General features: G+C 44.5%; 3 protein-coding genes across 4 annotated transcripts in view; 1 reads left to right on the top strand and 2 right to left on the bottom strand.

The window, feature by feature from the left end:
- PKNOX1 (PBX/knotted 1 homeobox 1) overlaps window positions 1-566 on the bottom strand; it is a 57,584-nt gene extending 57,018 nt beyond the window's left edge. Inside the window, exon 1 of one of the 2 annotated variants that reach the window (XM_068685021.1) lies at window positions 514-566. The gene's annotated coding sequence lies outside the window, so the exon portion shown is untranslated. The remainder of the gene's footprint in view (window positions 1-513) is intronic. The other variant, XM_068685030.1, reaches the window with a different exon arrangement.
- A 6,001-nt stretch (window positions 567-6,567) lies between these two features.
- On the bottom strand, window positions 6,568-14,501 carry NDUFV3 (NADH:ubiquinone oxidoreductase subunit V3). The gene is made up of 4 exons (XM_068685071.1): window positions 14,315-14,501; window positions 14,105-14,198; window positions 9,978-10,940; window positions 6,568-6,836 (listed from the first exon to the last, which is right to left on the bottom strand). Exons 1-4 carry the CDS (start codon window positions 14,360-14,362, stop codon window positions 6,670-6,672), a joined length of 1,272 nt encoding a protein of 423 aa, XP_068541172.1. The 5' UTR covers window positions 14,363-14,501; the 3' UTR covers window positions 6,568-6,669.
- WDR4 (WD repeat domain 4) overlaps window positions 14,415-20,224 on the top strand; it is a 20,753-nt gene continuing 14,943 nt past the window's right edge. The window contains exons 1-5 of the mRNA XM_068685059.1: window positions 14,415-14,580; window positions 14,706-14,768; window positions 16,768-16,914; window positions 19,130-19,286; window positions 20,034-20,146. Coding sequence (XP_068541160.1) covers window positions 14,441-14,580; window positions 14,706-14,768; window positions 16,768-16,914; window positions 19,130-19,286; window positions 20,034-20,146 — 620 coding nt within the window. The 5' untranslated portion in view covers window positions 14,415-14,440. The remainder of the gene's footprint in view (window positions 14,581-14,705; window positions 14,769-16,767; window positions 16,915-19,129; window positions 19,287-20,033; window positions 20,147-20,224) is intronic.

Genomic DNA, 20,224 nt, shown 5'->3' with positions numbered 1-20,224 from the left:
GAGGAGTGTCAATTAACATGCTCTTCCACGTTCAGCTAGATGTGTGGATTAATTTAAGCTACAAAATAGTGCAGGTTTTAAATAAGAAATAGCTATATTTGGGTAGCCTCACGGTTAGAAAAGTGACTTTTAGAAAATGTTTCCTTGAGTCGGTCTGCTTCCTCTGTGCAGTCAGAGGCCAAACTGTTTATTTTACTGGCAACCGTCTTTATTGCTAGTGCTGGTTTTAATATTTCCATTTGAATGATATAAACATTAAAAATGAGGGAAAAAAAAATCCTAACAAGGTTACAAACAGTTCATTTAAAGGGGATTTGAAAGGCGTCCAGCAGAGATCTTTCTTAGCGTGTGTTACGTTTCAGGGCTGAAAAGCTACCTCGCCACTGATGGAGGGGAAGATTTGCCTGCTGATACAGCAGAATCTCTGCGGTCAGTTTGCACGGCACCTACATCCCTGGCCAAGAAGAAAAAAAAAGGAAAATCCTGGCCCGTCGGACGGCAAAGATCACTTACCCGGCGTGACGTGAGGAGACGCAATATTGCCTTTCGAAGTCAGCCTCCGGCCGGCCGCCTCCTCACTGCTGCTGGGGCCCGTCCCGTGCCGCGGCAGGGGGAAGAGGAGCAGAGGGGTCAGCAGCACGGCTGCTGGGAGCCAAAGGGCAAGGGGGACGCCCGGAGCGAGCACGGTGCTTGCACTCGGTCGCTTGAAGTGCTGCCAGGTCTCTGAACGCTCGCCCGCGGACACCGGGCAGCTGGAGCCGTGCAGTTGTTACCTGAAGTCTTAACATCCAGGAAAAGCGCTTCCCCCGTTCCTCAAGGCTATGTGGAAAATCTCAAAAAAAAAAAAAAAAACAACCAAAAACCAACAACCAAAAACCACCCCACAATCGTAAACGTACTACTAACATCAAGGAAAAGAGCTCTCTATTATTTTTTTTTTCCTTTAGTTCTCTCTTTTTTTTTTTTTTTCTTATAGTCGCCTCAAATTTGCAGGGAGGGGACGGGGTGTCTTGAGGTTTTCGGACAGGCTGCTTCCCCAGCGTTGTGCCAAAGAAAGCACACTCGGGGAAGAGTCCTAAGGATGCTCAGAGCAGAGGGAGGCTGTGAAGGTGAGCAGCTGAGGGCCCAGCAGGAGGCAACCAGCTGGAGGAAGGGCAGGCTGGTGGGTTTGTCTCTGCCCCACAGGCACCTTCAGGAGCAGGGCAGAGCCGTGGTGTCCCTCCTCTGGACAACAGCTTTGGAAAGCTTCCTCAGGACCCGAGAGAAAAAGCTCCTTCTGCTTGCCCAGCCACCAAGAGAAAAAGAGTTTAAAACCACCGGATCCGTATTGCTAATGGGAGGGCGATATAAAAGATGGAGGCCATTGACTGGTGTCCAGAGACAACAACCTGGTATGAATTCCAGCACCATTCCACTTCCCAGCAGCTGGATTTCTCACCAGGGTGGATTGCTGGTTTTGGATACCTCCCCAATTTTTCCCGTCTGTTAACAGTCTTCCACTATTTGGAAGTTGTATTTGGAACAGTCATAAAGCTTTTTTTTTTTTTTTTTTTTTTTTTTTTTTTTGTATCTAAACGGCCTTGCCATTGCCTGAAATGCAATTTCAGAATCGCTGGCATTTCTGTGTAGGCTATCTGTAGCATATTTTTGTCAACGTTTTAACAAGCACCGCGTCTCCTGGGAGAACCTGAATTAGCTCAGAGTTTCTAAACAATACGCGTGCTCGACATAGAAGACGCAGGAAAAAAAAACAAAAACCACTTTATTTTCTTATGAGTTTTCAGTCCGAGTTGCTCTGTAAATAGACATGAGGAACAAAGAGAAAGCTGGGACCACTAACTCCTCATCTATAAAACGACGCCGAGAACCCAAGAGCTGATGCGACTTGCCAAAGGTTACGCCAGCAGCCAGGGGTCTCGCAAATGAACCCGGAGCCAGCCCCACACCTGAGCCATAAGGGCCATCCTTGCTCCCAGCTGCTACGTTAGCCTTCTGTTTTCTATCGTCTGAATTTCTTTCCTCACAATTATCCCCGTCCTAGTATAACAGAATATAGGCCGCTTTTAAGGACACCCCAGGGGAGCCGGGGAAGCGTCAGTACAGTTTAGAAAGGTCTGGTCTGGCACGATTTTAAACTAAATTAAGCATAGGAGATGCTTCTAGGACAAAAGAGCGCATGAAAATGAGACATGAAAGCTCAAAGGGGTGGCTCTTTCAAGTCCTTTTCCAAATCCCCACGGAAAAGTAAGTGTTGCCCCCTCCTTTGATAGAGGGCAATGGCATTTGCCTAGTACAAGGTGTCTTGGCTTGCATGTTCCCTCTCCGGGGCTGGAAACATGCTGTCATAGATTTTGGAAACCGAGTGTATCCGTCTCCACTCTGCAAACAGCAAAGTGTAATACCTTAAGCACCTCATAATGATGGGGGGAGATAAGACAGAAAGAGAAAACACGTCAAAGACCCAACCAACAAAACCAGAAAGCACGAATAATCCTAATTAGGTCACTTCTAACTAACTGGTTATTAACTGCTTTAGGAACTCTCCAGACTTGACAAAACACTCAGATTTGGAAAGGGGTACTGCCAGCTGAAGTGCATGTCAGACTGGAGAAACCGAGACTGCTGCTAAGAATTTTAGGCACTAATTTTAACTCAGATACCTGGCAGGGGCTCTGGGAGCCTTAGGAAGGAGTTAACACACAGCCCATAGGCTGTATTCTGTGGGGCGACAGATTTACAGAGCTGCGTCCCTCTTACTCTATTTTGCAGTTAACTCTCACGATGGGATGGCTTGGGATTTTTTTTTTTTTGTTAGCTGTGTCTTGTTGTTTTAATTTGTGATGATGTTGGAATGCTGGAGGTAACCAGAGAGACTATGGGAGCTCCAACCTTGGAGATACTCAAAACTCAGCCAGCCAGGGCCCAGGACAACGTGATCTAATTGCACCTGCTGCAGAGCAGAGGACTGATCATCTCAAGGGGTCACTTCCAACCTCAATTTTCATGATTCTAAGGTTATGATCCTACAGGATAGCACGTGCATGTTTTCTACTACTTTTCTCACAGGACAGGAATAGTCACTGACTGGGCCCACCAGCAAATAAAATCATTCGGTACAGACAAATGGCTGCTCTCACAAGCATCCCCAAAGCCACAAAGACCACAAAATCCCACCAGAGCCCTTTTGTGAGCTGCAGGACTCTGATCAGCAAAAAGCTGAAAAGTCCTACTCTGCTACAGCAGTCTGCTTCAGCAGACTCAGACAGCCTCAAGACTCTCCTTAACTCATGTTCCCGTCACCATGAGCAGCTAAAGGAAGAACTATCTTCAGATAGCCTTCAAACTTCTCACTGTTTATTCTTCACATGTAAATGTAGACAACGTAATTGTACAAGTAGCTTTGCCAGCAGCATCTCATGTGGTGGGAGAAAAGACTAAAGGCAGGTATTTTATGGCCCGTGAGTTTACAGGCAACCAGAGCAATTGCATTTTTTTTGCATTTGCTCAATTGCATTGAGCATGTTTTGTTGAAAGCTGGGGACATGCATTGGAAGATTTGTAGGTGGACCAGCTAAAAGGCTCATCTCCCAAATTTAAAATAAATCTTGCAGATGGCCTTGTAGACTGCACTGGTTACCATGACTGGATGCCAGAGGAGGCACAAGGACAGCCAAAAAACCCCTTGACTTTACAATACCTGAAGTGATCAGCTCAAGCTCTGCTTTCATTACTACTTTTGGACCTCGGATTTTGGGTTTTCAACTGCTGTCCAGTTCATAAATGAATTTTGAAGGATCCATGTGCAAGGAAATAATTGAAAGCAATTTTATTAGCAGGAAAGTTGTTTGCTATGCTAGAAGAGATTCAGAGGATTTGAGGTTAAAAAAATCACTCCCTTGAACAAGGCAAGTAGGAGTTTCATCTTTTTAATGAGAAGTTAGTGAATTCCCTTTCTGGATATTCGTGTACTCCCACAGTAACACACCATCTACACTGAAAACCCCACTTGTGAAGTTACGCCGATTCTATAAAGCTGCTTTTCACAAAGCCTGTGCCGTGACTCGGGTTCTTTCTTTCACATGTGAGGGTTTCCAGGAATTATGTGAATATCCTGGATTACACATTCTTTAAAACACGGTTCCTGACTGCATCTGACAAGTGCCGAGCACAGCAAGACAAAGCCACTCATTCTCATAACATCGCAGCATACGAGCATATTGTGTCACATCCTGCCTGGAATTTAAATGTTAGCTCATGACTCAGACACAATGCCAGCTGATAGGAGTCAAGCACCAAAAAACGAAGCTTTTTTCCTTGAAGTCCAGGGAAACACAACAGTGGGGAAAAGCCTGTGCTGTGCCCTTCCTTATATTATCCCCCCGTGCCAGGGCAGTCGGGCTGTTCACTGAACAAAACGCATGCGAGACACGCACCGCGTGTACCAGAAAGGTTATGAAGTTCCTTGACCTTACATTCCAGCTCGATTTTAGAGGTGTGGCTAAGACCACCACCAGACACTCAGATAGGGTTGCACAGATACAAAAGGCATTCATCTTTTTTTTTTTTTTTTTTTTTTCTTCTCCTTTTTTTTCCTATAGCTATGAAAAAGGGCTAGCAAAAGGCCTCATCTCGATACGGGTTCAAGTACTGCTACAAATCCTGCTCAGGAAAGCGTAGGAAACGGGTGAAAACAAGAGACTTCAGTTTCAACCCACTCCTTAGCTGGTTAACTCAGTGTTTATAACACCAGCCCTCCTCAGAAATAAAAAGCAGGCGAGGCGACTGGGAGCAGCGAGCGATCACAGCTACCGCGAGCAGACTCCGCCAACACATCAGCATATTAGCGGGCAGCCTCTGATTTTTGCTTCCACTGTTTGGATTCCCTCTGACAGCTCGCAGCCTCCTCCTGTCATCACAAAACAAGCGAGCAGGAATACATTTCGGCACCGGCACAGAGCGAAACGCCAGGGCTCGCCTTGCTGCACGACAGCACAGCAGCCTGAGCGCGGCCCTCCACTGGGCCCTTCATAAGGGAAGTGTCAGGGAGCTCGTTTCGAAGAGCCATTTCCTCATTCTTTCATCTTTTTAACGCTAACGGCAGATTTCTTGCCCTTTTACAAGTGCAGCGTACGCGCTGCCACTCGTGGCTCCGAGTGACTCTCTGCTCTTTATTCCTCAGCACGCGGATTTATGCTTTTGCTGATTTTAAATTTCATAGCTGGAGTCAGTAATATGCTTTTTAGTTTTTACGGGACAATAAAACCGCTCGCCAGAGGTTTCTGACTCGAAACTCGGAGCAGCGGATTGATGTAGGCCTCTTGATCCTCCTGACCATATTTTTGCCAAGTCTGAGCATAAAATAGCTGTTCTAGTAATTGCACCCAGGGATTCATGCCCACTAGCCAGATAGGCTGCTAACGCTGACTCCACGTCCCCTTTGATCTCGCATATTCTGCTGCTTGAAAGAATACAGACAGGTGATGGAAAACGCTGGAGCTGTTGCAAGTACAACTGCTCGAAGACCAATTAACACCAAAAAAACCACAAAATGAACAAAAAGCCAAAATGGAACCAAACCCACAACAGCTGGTGGTCATCAAGGCAGCTTTCCCAGAGGGCAGAAGACTGTTACTAATAGGATGGAAATACAAAATTTACTGAGACCAACTGCAACTGCTGATAACGTATATTGAGAAGTGCCTCATGCCTCACGTTTTCTGCAGAGCAAGAGTGAAGCTGGGCAGCCATGTTAATTATGGAAAAAAATAAGCGGGAACAGCAGCAGTCCCACTGAACAATTAGCACGAGGAGCTGATTTTACCATTATGCTGTTTTTCCCCACACGTTTAAATAACATTCAAGTGATTCTAGCCATAGAAGTAAGTTATTTCTCAAAGTGTAGTCAGCGTAGTATAAATCATTAGTAACGGCCCCGTGAGATTCTCTTATATTTTATATAGCTTTAATTACTGCAGAACCTGGATGCCAGAACCTTCAGCAGAAGAAGATGGTGTTCTCCCTTTACACTGACACAGGTTTTGAGATGTCTCAGCCACATTACATAAATTTACATTAATCTACTTACACACATACACTGTTGCCACAAGAGACAAGTACTACTTACCCTGTTTAGAGCAAAGGAATAAAAATTCAAATCCAGACTCGATGTAACCCCTGTAAAGCTGGGAACACATTCGTGCGCAAGGAGAGCAGCTCACCACATTATGGTGATAATACCTGCTAACATCATGGCACATACTGAACAGACACATCCACAAAAGCCATTACTTTCCTTGACACAGTGCTGAAATATCAAAAATTTGGAAACACTGAAAATTCAGAACAGTTTTACATTTTTTTTATAAACACGTTTGTATGTATGTATATTTACATACATACTGAGGGGTAAAAAAGCTATTTTTATTCACTGATGTATATTTACATACACACTGAGGGGTAAAAAAGCTATTTTTATTCACTGATGATTCATTGATCTGTTGCTTGATCACAAAAATCAAGAAGTGAGGGACTCCAAGAGCCGAGAAGAACTGTTCAAAAGCACGAACAGAAGTTATCACACATTTATTGATTTATAATAGGTTCTACATCAGAGCTAAATAGAAGGTTTTTTATCATATGATCTGCACATTTGTTTTAAATGTGGTTCGTTCAGTGCCTTGGTGATGGTCTTCCAGAAGATGGCTGCGGCTGCCTGAATTTTGAGAGAACCACAACAGAATCAACGAAGGTGTACATATTGTACTCGTGATGCTGGAGGTTCTTGTAGGTAGAATTATCAAATTCTTCAGGATCAGGCTGAGCAGCTGCTGCAGGCTCTGTGAAAACAAATAGTAACCGGTGACTATAAAGATGCTACTACAGAGGGCAATATCCTTAATTGCTGAGCCAACCTTCATGTATTTTCAGACCCCACATTCAGGCAATATTTAAAAGAAAAGTCAGCAGCAACAACAAAGGGATAAGTTTAGGATCATACGAGGTGCCAGCAGAACTCAGTAAAGAAGCACAGCAGTATGCAGCAGGGGAATGGGAAATGGTGCAAGTCACCTCATACAGCACAGGGTTTTAAATCCAAACTAGCACCTAATGCTGGGGGAGGACTAGGCAGAACAGTCATTTACATTTTGAAGGCATATGTCTGCGTTTCCTGGCTCTTTCACAGTTGCCTTGGTTTTCACTTCAGCCAGAACAGTAGGTGACATTCTTAGCGAGCCAGAAGAGGCAAAGAAGCAGCAGCAACGATATATCATGTCAGACCATGAGATACAGCTATTAGAACTACCTTACAGATTGATTTTTATTTTTTCCATGGGGAAAAGTGACGGAGTTATTAAGATCTTCACAGTTTAATTTCACATGTGGTTATACTGAACAATAATAGATCAAGAGCCTTTGATAAACATTTTCTTTCTCTGAGAAAGAATTAATTGCAGTACAATCTTCTAAACTTTGTAATCAGCTCTTCCTCCTAAAAGAGTAATCTAATAAAGCTATTCAGAACTCCTTACTTCACATTAAAACCAACATTAATTCTTATACTTTTAGAATATTATGCAAATACAGGCAGTACTATTTACATAAAAGGTTCCTGTTATGGGCTGATTTTACAACCAAGGAAATTGCAAGAAATAAAGCTTTATTCCCAATATTAATTTATTCTCATCCTCCCAGAGTTTTAACAATGGGAAAGACATAAGCATAATCTAGCGAAGAGCTTCCTTGTTTAAATTTGCATGTGGTGGCTTATGTTAGATCACATTAAGCTCCTTTTTGTAATGCTACACCCTGCAATAAAAACGCAGGAACTCAGGCAACCGAACACCAGAATTTCCCTTTAATTATGACACAATTACTGCAGTGCAAAATGCTACCAGTTTAAGAGCATGTATGCTTAAAATTCAGCAAGACTTGCTTATAAATTGGCACGGAGTAAGCCCTTGTTTCAGCAAAAACAACGCACAGCCTACGAAAGGAAATACCCCGAGCCCACTGCTCCGTTCCTACTGAAGCGGCTCACAGGAGACACCGCTACACGTATAAAAGCCAGATGATGCTGTCTTGGCTGCAAATAGCCCCAAGAACAAGCAGGCGTAGGCAAGCGTACGTTCAACCTGCAAGAGACAGTTGTTCCAAATTAAGAGACAGATGCTCAGGAAGAAAAGCAGATGGAGTCTCATTTTTCCTGCCCAAATACACTGTACTTGGCTTCTCAAAGGAGAAATTTATCCCTGAGATCATCCTCCCCACACTTCAGACTTCTTCTCTGCTTTCTCCCTTAAAGAGCACGGATTTCACAGGATGTTCTTCCAAAATGAATCAGAGATGTATTTCTGAGTTGCCACGCTGCTATTTTGCTACTTCTTCAGCAGTTCAAGTCAGCAGTTTTTGCTGACTGCTTGGTACTGCCTGCTCTACAAAGCGGATGACATCACCTGAACGTCTAGGTCTGTAAGGAGAAGAATTGCTTCTACATCTTCAGCACGCTTGCTGCAGAGCTTGCAGATGAGTGAAAGAGCACAGAAGGTGTCATTAGCTGTGAACATTAAACATGGAAAAGCAGTAGCTGTTTTCAAAGGCGGCCTCAAAAGGGGGAGCAAGATACCCTGAAGACAGCAGTGATGCTGCTGAGCAGCACAGCTAGGTTGCACTCTGCTGCTCTCCTGACACCCAGAGGTGTTTCACCAGCAGTAAAGGAGCGTGAACCCACCCGCACCACCCCGCACAGCCCTACCACCTCCGCAGAGCAAGAGGGCCTCAAAGGCACAAGTGCTTCTTCCAGCATAACCAGGTCTACCAAAAAAGTTTTGCTGCTGGCGTGGCTGCGTGTCTGAGACGTGGTTATTTTATAGGTCTGCGGGGCAAGCTTGCCACGTGGGCTTATCTTATTCTGGATTTACAGCACCAGAGTAGGGGAGGCTGTTTCGTACATCAACAAAGTGCCATGATCTCCACCTTGAATCATTAGCACGGTTCAAGACCAAGTCCTCCTACTCGTATTCAAGTCTCTCCATGCCTCTTGTAGTGTGCCCAGAACTGTACCCAGTGCCCTGGAGTGGTTGCACCAGTGCTGAGAAGGGAGGATCACCTCTCTCCACCTGCTGGTGGCACTCCGAATGCAGCACAGGACACCACCGGGCGTCTTTGCTGCCAGGGCTCGCTGCTGGTTCCACCTGCTGTCCACTAAGATCCCCGGGGCCTCTTCTGCAAGGACGTCACTTGAAGGATGTTATCCCCACAGCTTTACAGAGAAGAACGGTACCACTGCCTAAGCTGGATGCCAAACATGGAAAGTCGTAAGAGATCAGGAGAGAGGGGCATTTACTATTGAAATATGCAGAATGAAAGCAGGAAGACAGTCAACAGGACTGGTGGCAACTAAAAAGGGTAAGTTAATGGAGTGCAGCTAGGGAGAAATCCACCAATCTCAGAACCAACTTCTGTTGCTGGCATTACATTACAATTTCTTGACGTCTCCTGAAATCTGAAGCACTGCAAGAGTTTGGGAAAGAACAGGCAGGAAGGAGAGGGGGAGGGAGAGCTGGATTTAAACAGAAATCAGATGATACCAAATTTAGCTGAGGAAAAAAGCAGCTACCAAATCCTTCTGAGAAAAAAAAAAAGAGAAAAAAAAAGAAAAGGGAAAGCAAGCTTTGTCATATAAACCCCATGATTTTGTTCATAATCTCGTTTTCATTTTATAAATAACAACTGGCTTGTAAAACTGTAATTACAGCTTCCTTTCACGACATAAGTGCAAACTGAGTGTTATGAAGCTCTTATAACAATTAGTAATGCGTAAGAATTTCTCTTCGAGGAAGTCGCTGCTACACCATTAGCTTCAATACATACAGAGATCAAAGAATCACAAACAGAGAAGATTTGGAAACTATTAAAAAAGAAAAACATACACCCTAGCCCAGAAGAATCAACACAGTTCAAACAATGTAAAGGTGTACCCTCTGTTGTGCTGCTTTCTCCAGCTTGGTCACCTGCTTCCTGCACGGTCTCCTCCTTTGTACCCATCACCAACACCGCGCTTTCAGAAGTCTCTTCTTCTTGTTTAGAAGTTACTTCTACTGCTTCTGACTCCCATGCCTCCTTTACCCTTTTTGCTTCCCCTCTGGACACCAGCTTTGGCTTTTTGTCTTCCTGAGCCACTGGTGGAGCTTTCAGCTGAGTTGTTGCTACCTGGGCTCCAGCGGCCTTTTCCCCCAAATAATCGGATTTAAGAGTGCTGTCTGCCAGGGCTTGGTGTTCATCCAAGTGTGGTTCTAAGGCCAGCTTCTGCTGATCCGCTTCTTTCGGAGCTGATTTTACGTTGGGGTCTCTTGCCTTGGATTTTGATGTTTTATGACCAACTGGAGTTTTAGAAAACGTCACCTGCTTGATGGTAGATATATCTGGTTCTGTTTTGCTTGGCTTCTTCTTAGCTCCAGATTCTTTGTGGCGTTTCTGGGACAAGTTACCCTTTGGTAGCTTTGATGCATTTGTTGTTACTTTCTCAGAAATTTTGGCATCTCGCCTAGGAAACTCCACTCTGGTTTTAATGGCAGCTTCTGAAGCATCATCATCATCTTCTCCTTCAGAATCTGAGCTAGAATCTGAATCTGAGCTGGATGAAGACGAGCTTTCTTCTTCTTCAGCTAATTCTTTCCTCATGCCTCCTCCTCTTGCGGCTCTAGTGTGTTTTTCCTCCACAATGGAAGAACCAATTCTGCGCTGAGGAAATGCAACCACAGTTTTTCTTGACATCAACGCTCTCAGATCTTCATCAGAAGGTTTTGAAGCTTCCTTGAGATTAGTACTAGATATTGTCTCACCTTCAGTTGGAGACTCTGAGCTAGAAGACAACGTTTTAGGAAATTCAACTGTTGCCTTCGTGGCTAGCAGCCTGGTGCTTCCCTGAGGTGTCATTACATCTAGGAAACGGCACAAAGAGGATTATCATCGTTATACCTGACATCCCTGTTAATTAATGATCTTAGTCATATCATTTTAACTTTTTGACATGATGTGTCACGAAAAGCAAATTGAAAAGCAAAAACAGCAACATGTGTCAAAAAAGCAAATCAAAATAACTTATTATACTAAATATGGACGTTATGAAGCAGAAAGCTTTAAGGCATTTTAAGTTAAAGACAACAGAGCTCTAGTTAGCATCGAACAGTTTCTGCTGCTATGATGCTGGAACTCAGGAAATAACACCTTTTGCTCCTTGCTTTGTCAGACTCCTTACAGGAGCTGTTTTTCTCTGTGCTTCAACTCTGCATCAGTGGAAATGCTTTACAGACACACCTTCTTACCTCAGATGAGCATTAAGATAGCTTGTTAGCTGAGCTCTGTTGTTACAGAGACAATATTTGCCAGCGAAGAGGCCAGCAGAGCAGAAGACAGAGTAAACAGACACAGCAATAGCCAGCCTTTTGCAATAGTTATCTTTTAAGCAGTAGGGAGGGATGACTCCCAAGGGACTAGTACCAGAGTAAGAGACACCCGAGGCCATACATGGAAGTATTACTTGCTGATGGGTCCACGTGACCTACCAACTGAATTGCACCTAACACAGCTTCACTCAATTTCCCCAAGACTCCATCTCCTCCAGTCTTCACTATCTCCACTTCTTATTTTTAGTCTGAGACCTCTTCATAAAGAAGCGTTAGAAGACTTCCTGGTGCTTCACGGTAGCCTGTCTTTATTTCTTCTCTCCCACAGACACCTTCATTAAGCTGAGTTCTCCAGACAAGGAGCAAACAGTTGAAGAGGAAGCAGCAACTTTCAGGCCCTTACGCGGTGTATCAAACACCTCTTGGAAGTCCATGCCAGTGATGTCCTTGAGAGGCTGATCAACAACATGTACTGTTGTTGTTAGAAAAAACAGCAGGACCAAAAGGTCTGGGAGCATATTAAGAAGCCACACCACCATGGAAATTTGCTACAGCAGAGTTGAGTCCATAAGGAGTTGCACCATTTCCAACCTGCAGGGTAATTCAGCAGACTTCCAGTCTATCGTGTGGATATATCTGCACAGTTTGGGAGTCCAGACCTACTGTGCAGGACCGTAAGTTAGATGCAGTTTTCCCCCTTACTAGTATTTTACAGTAATACCTTGTATGACCTAAGGTGATACCGTAAGTAGCGCTGAATAGAAGCAAGTCTTTAGCAATGTTGAACTGAAAACATCACAGAAGAGGCAAATACGTGGAATTAGAAGCAAAGTTATTTAACAAAGGAAATACAGAACTCAGAATACAGCATGGGTAGTGACCTTCAGGGGAAGCCTGCCTGCCTGCTAACAGATGCAGCCAAACACAGCAGCCTGTATAAACTAATACTTGAGAAAGCGTCACTCCAGGCTGAAAAGTTCTTCGAGGAACTGCACAGGGAGAACATAAGAATGCCCAAAGGGAAGACAGACAAGCGAAACCTGCGCAAAAGCTGAAGAAGTGTTAATACTATGATATCCCAAGAAATCAAGGAGGTAGACAGCATTCAAACTGAGCATTAAGAGGAAGTTTTGCTGCAAAAAAATAGTTTAAACAGTAACGTTTGGAAATGTTGAAAAGGCACATTTCCACTCATAAGCATCAAGCGCAATACAATTGGTACTGACGCTTTAATTAGGGTGTTTCAAACTTTGTATTACCTGATTTGTAGGTGGCTATTGCTAAACTGACTCTGTCAGAAGAACACATCCCAAAAGAGAATATTATTCCCAAATGGAACAGGGTTGTATGACTAGTATCGTTACTGGAGCATGTTTAAAACACATTCACACTCAGAAAGGTGGCATCCAGAACTTACAGGTCAACTCCCATCACTGACTTCATTAGTAAACATGACCGTTTTCTCAGAGCAAAGAAAATGTGTATAGCTTGCTCCAGACAGAATCTGAAAGAGGCAGCTGCATCCTATACATCTTGACTAAACATAATCGTTTGCAGGGAAAGCAGCTGGCTGAAAGAGGTAGACTAATAGGTCTCCTGGCACCTCCTGAAATCAGAGCTGCAGGACAATGAATTTAGAAACTGCTGCTACAAATACAGAGCAAATACGCTTAAAGTAATGCATAAAATAAGTTACAGTAAGAAGCAGTTTGTTATTCAGACAGGCCTACATCAATCTAAGCAGAAATGGCTTTCTCAATCCAAGCTTTTATTTGCCTTGGTATTTAAGAGGCAAACATTAGAAGCCAGAAGTCTGCATTCAGCTCCTCTTCCAGTCATCTTTTCAATACCTGTCAACAAGTCTGATTGTTCCCACGTATGGCCCCGTGAAACTGTGCTGTGTAAGCACCTAGATCTTTAATTCGGGATGAAAATCCTACTCATTGAACCAACAGCCTCTGTGTACATCCAAAAGGCATTTTGCACATTATCTTTTCTTTGAAATCTGCGTTTGTAGGTTGGTTTCGGTCAGAAGCGGTTCAAATACTCCTGAACGCTGAATGCACTTTGGCAGCCAAACCCAGGCCTACGTCTTACCGGGCTTGCAAACCTACGGGGTTAAGAAGCAGTGGAATTAAAACAAATATAACAGGATGTGGTGCTTCTCCGCAGCCCGGAGCAGATACTCCTGCCTTGGGAGTTTTTCTCTCTTCCAGCCAAGCGCACCGCCTTTTGAACCACATCATCCAAGCATTTCAAAAGGCAAAGGGGAATGTCTGAAGGTCAAAACCACACCTCAGTTTAAATAAATAAATAAAGTAATTAATTAATTAATAAACAAAGTATGCTGCTATGCTCATTTCCATCAAGCTCGTGGCACCTTGCAAAGCCTGTCTATATGTTAGGACAAACACAACGATAACTCCTCGAGCCTGCTCAAGCACGACAGCAGCTCACACATGAAGGGGAAGGCATCCAGGAAGGGCTGTGGGGGCTCCTCAGCTCTTGCAGCCTATTTAGGGTTATTTATCCACAACCCAAGCCCCCCGCGCTGCCAGCGGGGACAGCCCCAGGGGCAGCTAACCGCGCAAGCCCCACCGTGCGGGCAGCTCCCCCCTCGGCCCGCAGGGGCCCGGAGGAGGGCTGTTTTTTGGGTTTGAGGCCGGGACGAGGCTGTGTGGCCGCGGGTGGTGCCTTACTGCTGTCCGCCGGCGTCCCGGAGCCCACCGGCCGGGTGCACAGCGCCGCCGATGAGGGCGCACATCGGGGCGCGGGGGGGTCCAGCCGCAGCACCTGCAAAACACCAGCCAGCACAGCGCTCACCCGGGGGTCAGCGGAGAGCGCTGAGGGTTAAAAAAAAAAAAAAACGGGTCGGTGGTGGTGGTGGAGGAGCCCCCGGGGCCACTCACCTGGCGGGCGGCCGCCCTTCCACAGCGCAGCAGCGCGGCAGCCGCCATCTTGCGCTGCGCCCTCCGCCCTCCACTGCCCTACCCGGGCGTCATCGCCCCGCGCCCGCCCGCCCGCATGGGGCGGCCATGGCGGGCGGCGGCCGAGATGGCGGCGGGGGCAGGCGGCGAGGGGGCGGCGGGCACGGCCCGGCCATGGCGCTGCGAGGGCCGCTCATGGCCGCCGCGGGGGGCGGGAGGCTGCTGGCGGCGCGGTGCAGGGAGCACGGGTCAGTGCGGGGCGCCTCGGGAGCCTTTTGTTATAAAATAAAGCAGCTGATGCTCTTAAGGCTTAAACTCGGGTTTGGTTTTGTTCCGGTGGTTTTACTCTCTTGTTTTTTTTTTTTACTCGCAGGGAAGGTGATCTCTTCGTGTATGATTGCAGCGATGCGGAACAGAAGGCCGTAGAAGAGAAACGGTGAGAAAATAAGTGTAAATGATGCGGGGTTTTCCTAGATGCTGCATCTCTTCCTCAGGTTACGCGAAGATAATTAAACAAAGTCGTGGGATGACTCCTTGGACCGGTGGTCTGTGCTATCCCTGATGGATATACATAGATATACGTATTTGTGGTTTAATTCAAGAGGGGGGACTGTATACATGCTCGTTTTTGTTTTAGAGAAGCACCAATAGTATAGTCAATGGTTTTGTATGACTTCTGGTAGTCAAGATAATGCTTACAATGCTGCATCTTTTATTAGACTACTATTAGAAACAAAAAACAGTACACAAGCTTCCTTCAAGTCTATTTTTTAGGTCATTTTTTCATTCATTTTTTTCAACAAATGAAGAGGTCTTTTTCTTAGTTTAACTCCAGCCGCTGGACACTGTTAGTCCTGTAGGCAGTTTTCTTGTTTTCTGCTAAACTTGTATCAAGATCTGGTAGCCTTAACCCTAGCACTTCTTAAAGCAGAGAACGACGTAGGTTTAGGACTTAAAACAGTTTCCTTCTTCTCAGCCTTTTTTCTTTCTCACCGTGGAGAAGAAAGAAACCTAAAACCTGCATCCCGATTACAAAAAGTCATTATTTATTTCAAGGAGGCTGGAACTATTAAGAAGTTACTGTCTATAAATGTACACTTTGCTCAAATTCTGTGTTCTGAAGAATTTTCATGGGTTGATGGAACCTGGTGTGGTGGACTGTGCACCGTCCAGGGATAAGCAATCTGGAAAGCAGGATTCCTGTCCTAATTTGGGTGCAGCAAAGTCCTGTGTCTTGTCTGTACTAATCAGCACGAACTCAGGGCAGGTCCTCGTGTGGTTCCAGGCATGGTCACTGCTGCCGTCAGGGCCATGCACTGTCCTGTACTGCAAAGTGGAGACATCTTAGAAAGAATTTAGGTATAAATGTAGTGCTGGCTGTTTAGATTGCATCCTCTTTAGTTTAGAAGAATGGTTTATCTTACTTGAAGCAGCTTTTATGTATGGTATAAAACTGTATAGTGAGGCTGTACTGTTTAAAACCCTAGCTAATAATTGTCTTCAGCTGGTGCTCATATAGTGTGGTGCTCAGTAGTGATACCAAACCTAGAGGGAGTGACAGATGTGCTTAAGAGAGGGCTCCTCTTCTGAGGGATCTCAGCACCTTGGGGAAACAGGCTGTGAGGATCCTCATGAGATTTATTCAAAGGCAAATGCAGAAGTGTATACCAGGGCTGGACTAACCTTGGGCAGGGGAGCAAGATAAGGTTGGCTCTACAACCTCTCTGCATCGTGTTAAGCTCACCGGGCTTTGTTAGGAGCAGTGTAAAGCCGGTGGAAACCATTCTTCTTTTCTCTTTGGCATTTATGAGTCCTGCAGTTTCATGTCCAGTGTTGGGCCCTGGGGAACAAGAAAGGCATGGATGGGCTGGAGCTAATCCAGCAATGGGCCACCGAGGTGGTTGGGGCCTGAACCATGTGGTGTGTGAGGACAGACTGAGAGAATGTTTCTTCTTCAACCTGGAGAATAAAATGCTAAGGGAAGGCTTGTTGCTGTTGGCATTGAAACAGAAGTGGAGGTGGAGCGCATCCCTGGAGGTGTTCAGGGCCAGGTTGGATGGGGCTTGGTCAAACTGATGCAGTGGGTGGCACCCCTGCTCATGGCAGGGGGTTGGAACTGGGTGTCTTTTAAGGTCCCTTCCAACCCAAACCATTCTAAGGGTCTGTGAAGCACAGCTTTCTTTAAAAAAAACAAACAACAACACACACACACACAAAAAAAAAGTACTGCTGGCTTCTAAGGTGCGAGTACAATCCCTATACCTTTGCATTAATGTTCAAGCTGGCTTAACATTTTAAGCTGAAATCCAACTTCAAGCATTGTACTTCGTTCTTCATACTTCTTCTTGCTGGTGCTGTAAGAACAACCTTTTCTAAATGATTTCAGAAGCTATGTTTCAGGTTGTGAACTCTTTTTCTCCCCTTCTCTCTATTAGGCAGGACGGACAACCAACAGATAAAGGAAGCGATGACATCCTAGCTTTTGCCTTCTCCCCATCAGGAGATTATTTTGTCTTGACAGATGACAACAAACGTCTGATTCTGTTTCGTACTAAGCCTTCCTGGGAATGCATTAGCATCAGGTAAGGCAGCAGGATGTTGCTTGTCTCTTCGTAATGGGGCTATGGCTGATTAAAGTAGACCTATAAAATAGCAGTACTTGGGATGCATGAATTTGCTATTGCTAAGCTTTCTCTTTTTTATCCCCCGTTGTACTTAAGCATATTTAATGATCTTGGGAATTTGTATTGTTGGCCGGGAAAAGGATAATCTCTTGTTTATTCCAGAAGACAGCATTTGCATCTTTAAGAACTGAAACTTTACTCGCTCCTAGTGAATGCTGCGGTTGGGTCTTTCAGAGTGATACTGAGCAGTTCAGTGAATGCACTGTCTGGTTCTGTTGATTAGGAGGAGAAGATATTTTAGGGAATATGTGAGCTCAAAAGCATATTTTTAGAGCTACTGCACACTTCCTTCTGTAGTGTAGTTCTCTTGAGAAAACTGTGGCTGTCCACCAGAGGTCCTCCAGTTACAAGTTTTTCATTGCTGCTTGTAACGATCCTCTGTTTAAAAAAAAAAAAAAAAAAAGGACTGTGAAGGACTTCCTGAGAAGGTAAGTCACCATGTAAGGTCTCTGCTTCTGGTGATCTTGATGAATACAAGGCCCTGGTTGCAAAATAATACAAAATGGGGTTTTACTCAGCTTGCTGTGTGTGTAGGGTACGTGACAGACCTTTGCTGGGTTAACCAGCATTGCAGTGAGTAATTGCTGGCAAAACCAGAAATGACAAGTTATGTTCAATGTGCATGCTCTTGCTGCTGCCCTGCTGCCCTAACCCGTTATTCCTGCCTGTAAGATGCCATTGGATAATTGCTGGATAGTTTTGTTTTCTGCTAGAAAGCCAGCTAGAATCACAGCTGGATTTTTGGGAGTGTTGCTATGTCCTGTTAGGAAACTGGGAATACAGGCAAAAGGGTCTCTGGGGGTTGGGGGGGAAAGAATGCCAAAGTTGAGCTAGGTAACTTGTGGTAGTTTTATGGCAAGCTGTATTAAAGGTTTCACACCTTCAATATAATTTAATTTAAAGCTAGCTTTCCTAATTTAATATAATTTAATTTAATGCTAGCTCTCCTAATAAGCTTGTTTCAGATGAGGGGAACTTTTGGATCTGTCTCTTAAGTCAAAGGCAGTACAGCTAAACTTGGAATAAGACTTCTTGTTAGCAAGGTATCCTGTTTGGACACTGTGCTGCCTGAGCCTGCCATGTGTTAGTTAGTAGGCATTCGTGTTCTATATATTTTCCCATTGTTATGGTACTCCTTTACACAGTCACTAAAATACATTAGAATTGATATCTGTCTACCTGGAGTGCAGCATGTTGTTCTTTTGCCTCCAGAGGTCACTACATTTCAGAGTAGGTGAATAGAAATGGCCATTCTCTATGATCCCCGTTACTGGCAGTCATGTATCGATGCTTTCAGGACACGGAGAGGTTTGGAAAAGAGGTGTTTTGAAACTGAAAGAGTAATAGTGATAACAACAGCTGCTAATCTGCAGAAACTTTCTTCAGAGTAATTGTGATTAAACCTATTGCAACACTTTGTTTTCTGACCTGTGTGGTCTTTAAATTTATCTCGAAAGCTATTGGAAAAACATTACCTGCTACACTACTACTGGAACAATAAAATACTGGATGATGATGTGGGAAAGTCAAAGTTCCAGTTCAGGGTTTTTTGCCTGGAGAAGATACCCTGCGACTGTATCTCCCTGTGTGCATGTGAGGAGGAAGAGTCTGTAAAGCTCACAGAGGACTTTGTTTTACAGTACAAAGTGGCAGCTGGAGAAATAGCCTCAGTGCAGTTTTTACCCGTGTTGCTGCAAAATAGTTGTACTGGGAGACCTCCTGCCTGGCTTTCTCTTTTCCACGTGTTTAGGCTGTATTTTTATTAAAGAGAACACAAAGTCTACCAGGCTTTCTTTAAAGCACTGGCAGGCTGCCTAGTCAGATGCTCCATTGAGAATGTAGCAAGCAAAATGCAAACAAGCAGCTGTAATGCTTCACCTTTTTTCTCCCACCTTTCAGGTGTTTTCTGTCATACAGTTTGTTGGTCCAAGAGGTCTCAAAAGTGCTGTTTGCCTCTGCACACCTTACTGTAACATTATTCTCATTGCTGCTGTATTAAGAATGTGGCATCTAACAGGTTTTTGTCTAGTCTGTCTTGGTCTGTTTAACTGGCTCTGAATCCAGACTTGCTGAAGTTCCCATGCATGTTCAAACTGTGCCATTTTTCTTTCAGGTCTGTGAATAGGAGATGCACGTCCCTCGTTATTACAGCTGCTGAGGATAAGATTCTGGTTGCAGACAAATCTGGTGATGTCTATTCTTACTCAATAACAGAGCCACAAGCAGAAGGCAAGCTTGAACTGGGGCACTTGTCTATGGTACTGGATGTGGTAAGTGTGCCTCCATGTAGTTGCTGTGCAAACCTGCATTTCATTCCTAGTTAGAGTACAATAGTTCAGTTGGAAGAGACTTAAAAAAAAATACAAAATAAATATTAAGTCCAGCTACTTGACCACTTTAGGGCTAAAACTTGCATTCAAGTTCTTTCGTTGTTGCTTTGTCCCGACTTTGGGTGGTGTTGTGTTTTTTGTTTGTCTGTTCTTGTTTTTTTTTCTTCAAGAGTTTCTACTTCCTTTAGGTATAAATGACACACATGGTTTGGATTTCTTCTTGCTGATTTTGGAAAGGAAGCAAGTATATGGGTTGTCTATTCTGGGAGTGTGACTGTTCAAAAATTCTTGGTGTTACAGCCACAGAAGACTTGGAGATGGAGTGTATACGGCAATTCACCCAGACTGTCATGTCAGTTTAGCTCTTCAGTGTGATAACTTTCTAACTTTTGGAGATACAGTGGGACTTCTGCTGTAGTGCTGGAGCTCAGAGGCTTTCACGGGACTCAGTAGTCTGTGCTGCTTGTCTTAGCGAGAGACAAAGTTGCTGTCGTTAGGCTTACGTTCTCTTGATGTCATCAAGATTTATGCTTCTGTTGTAGGTGGAAATTTATGGTTTAACACTTGCACCTGCAATTCAGAGTCAAGAAAAATGGATGATCTACTGCTTCTCTCTTCTGGTTAGGAAAAAGTGTGTTAAAACAACCGTTGAACTGCTGGGTGCTAAAACTCTCCTTTTACCAACAGGCGCTGAGCCCTGACGACCGCTATATCTTAACTGCGGATAGAGATGAGAAGATCAGAGTGAGTTTGACTAAAGCTCCTTATAACATTGTCTCCTACTGCTTGGGACACAAAGAGTAAGTTCACTGTGTGCAGTTTGTCAGTGTGCCTCAATGGATTAAGTGCCCAAATCATATCAAACATCGGGTCTGGGT

This window comes from Anas acuta, chromosome 1, assembly GCF_963932015.1.
Source record: "Anas acuta chromosome 1, bAnaAcu1.1, whole genome shotgun sequence".
Lineage (NCBI taxonomy): Eukaryota > Metazoa > Chordata > Aves > Anseriformes > Anatidae > Anas > Anas acuta.
Note: the sequence above shows the minus strand (reverse complement) of the source record. Positions and strands in the feature narration are given on the sequence as shown.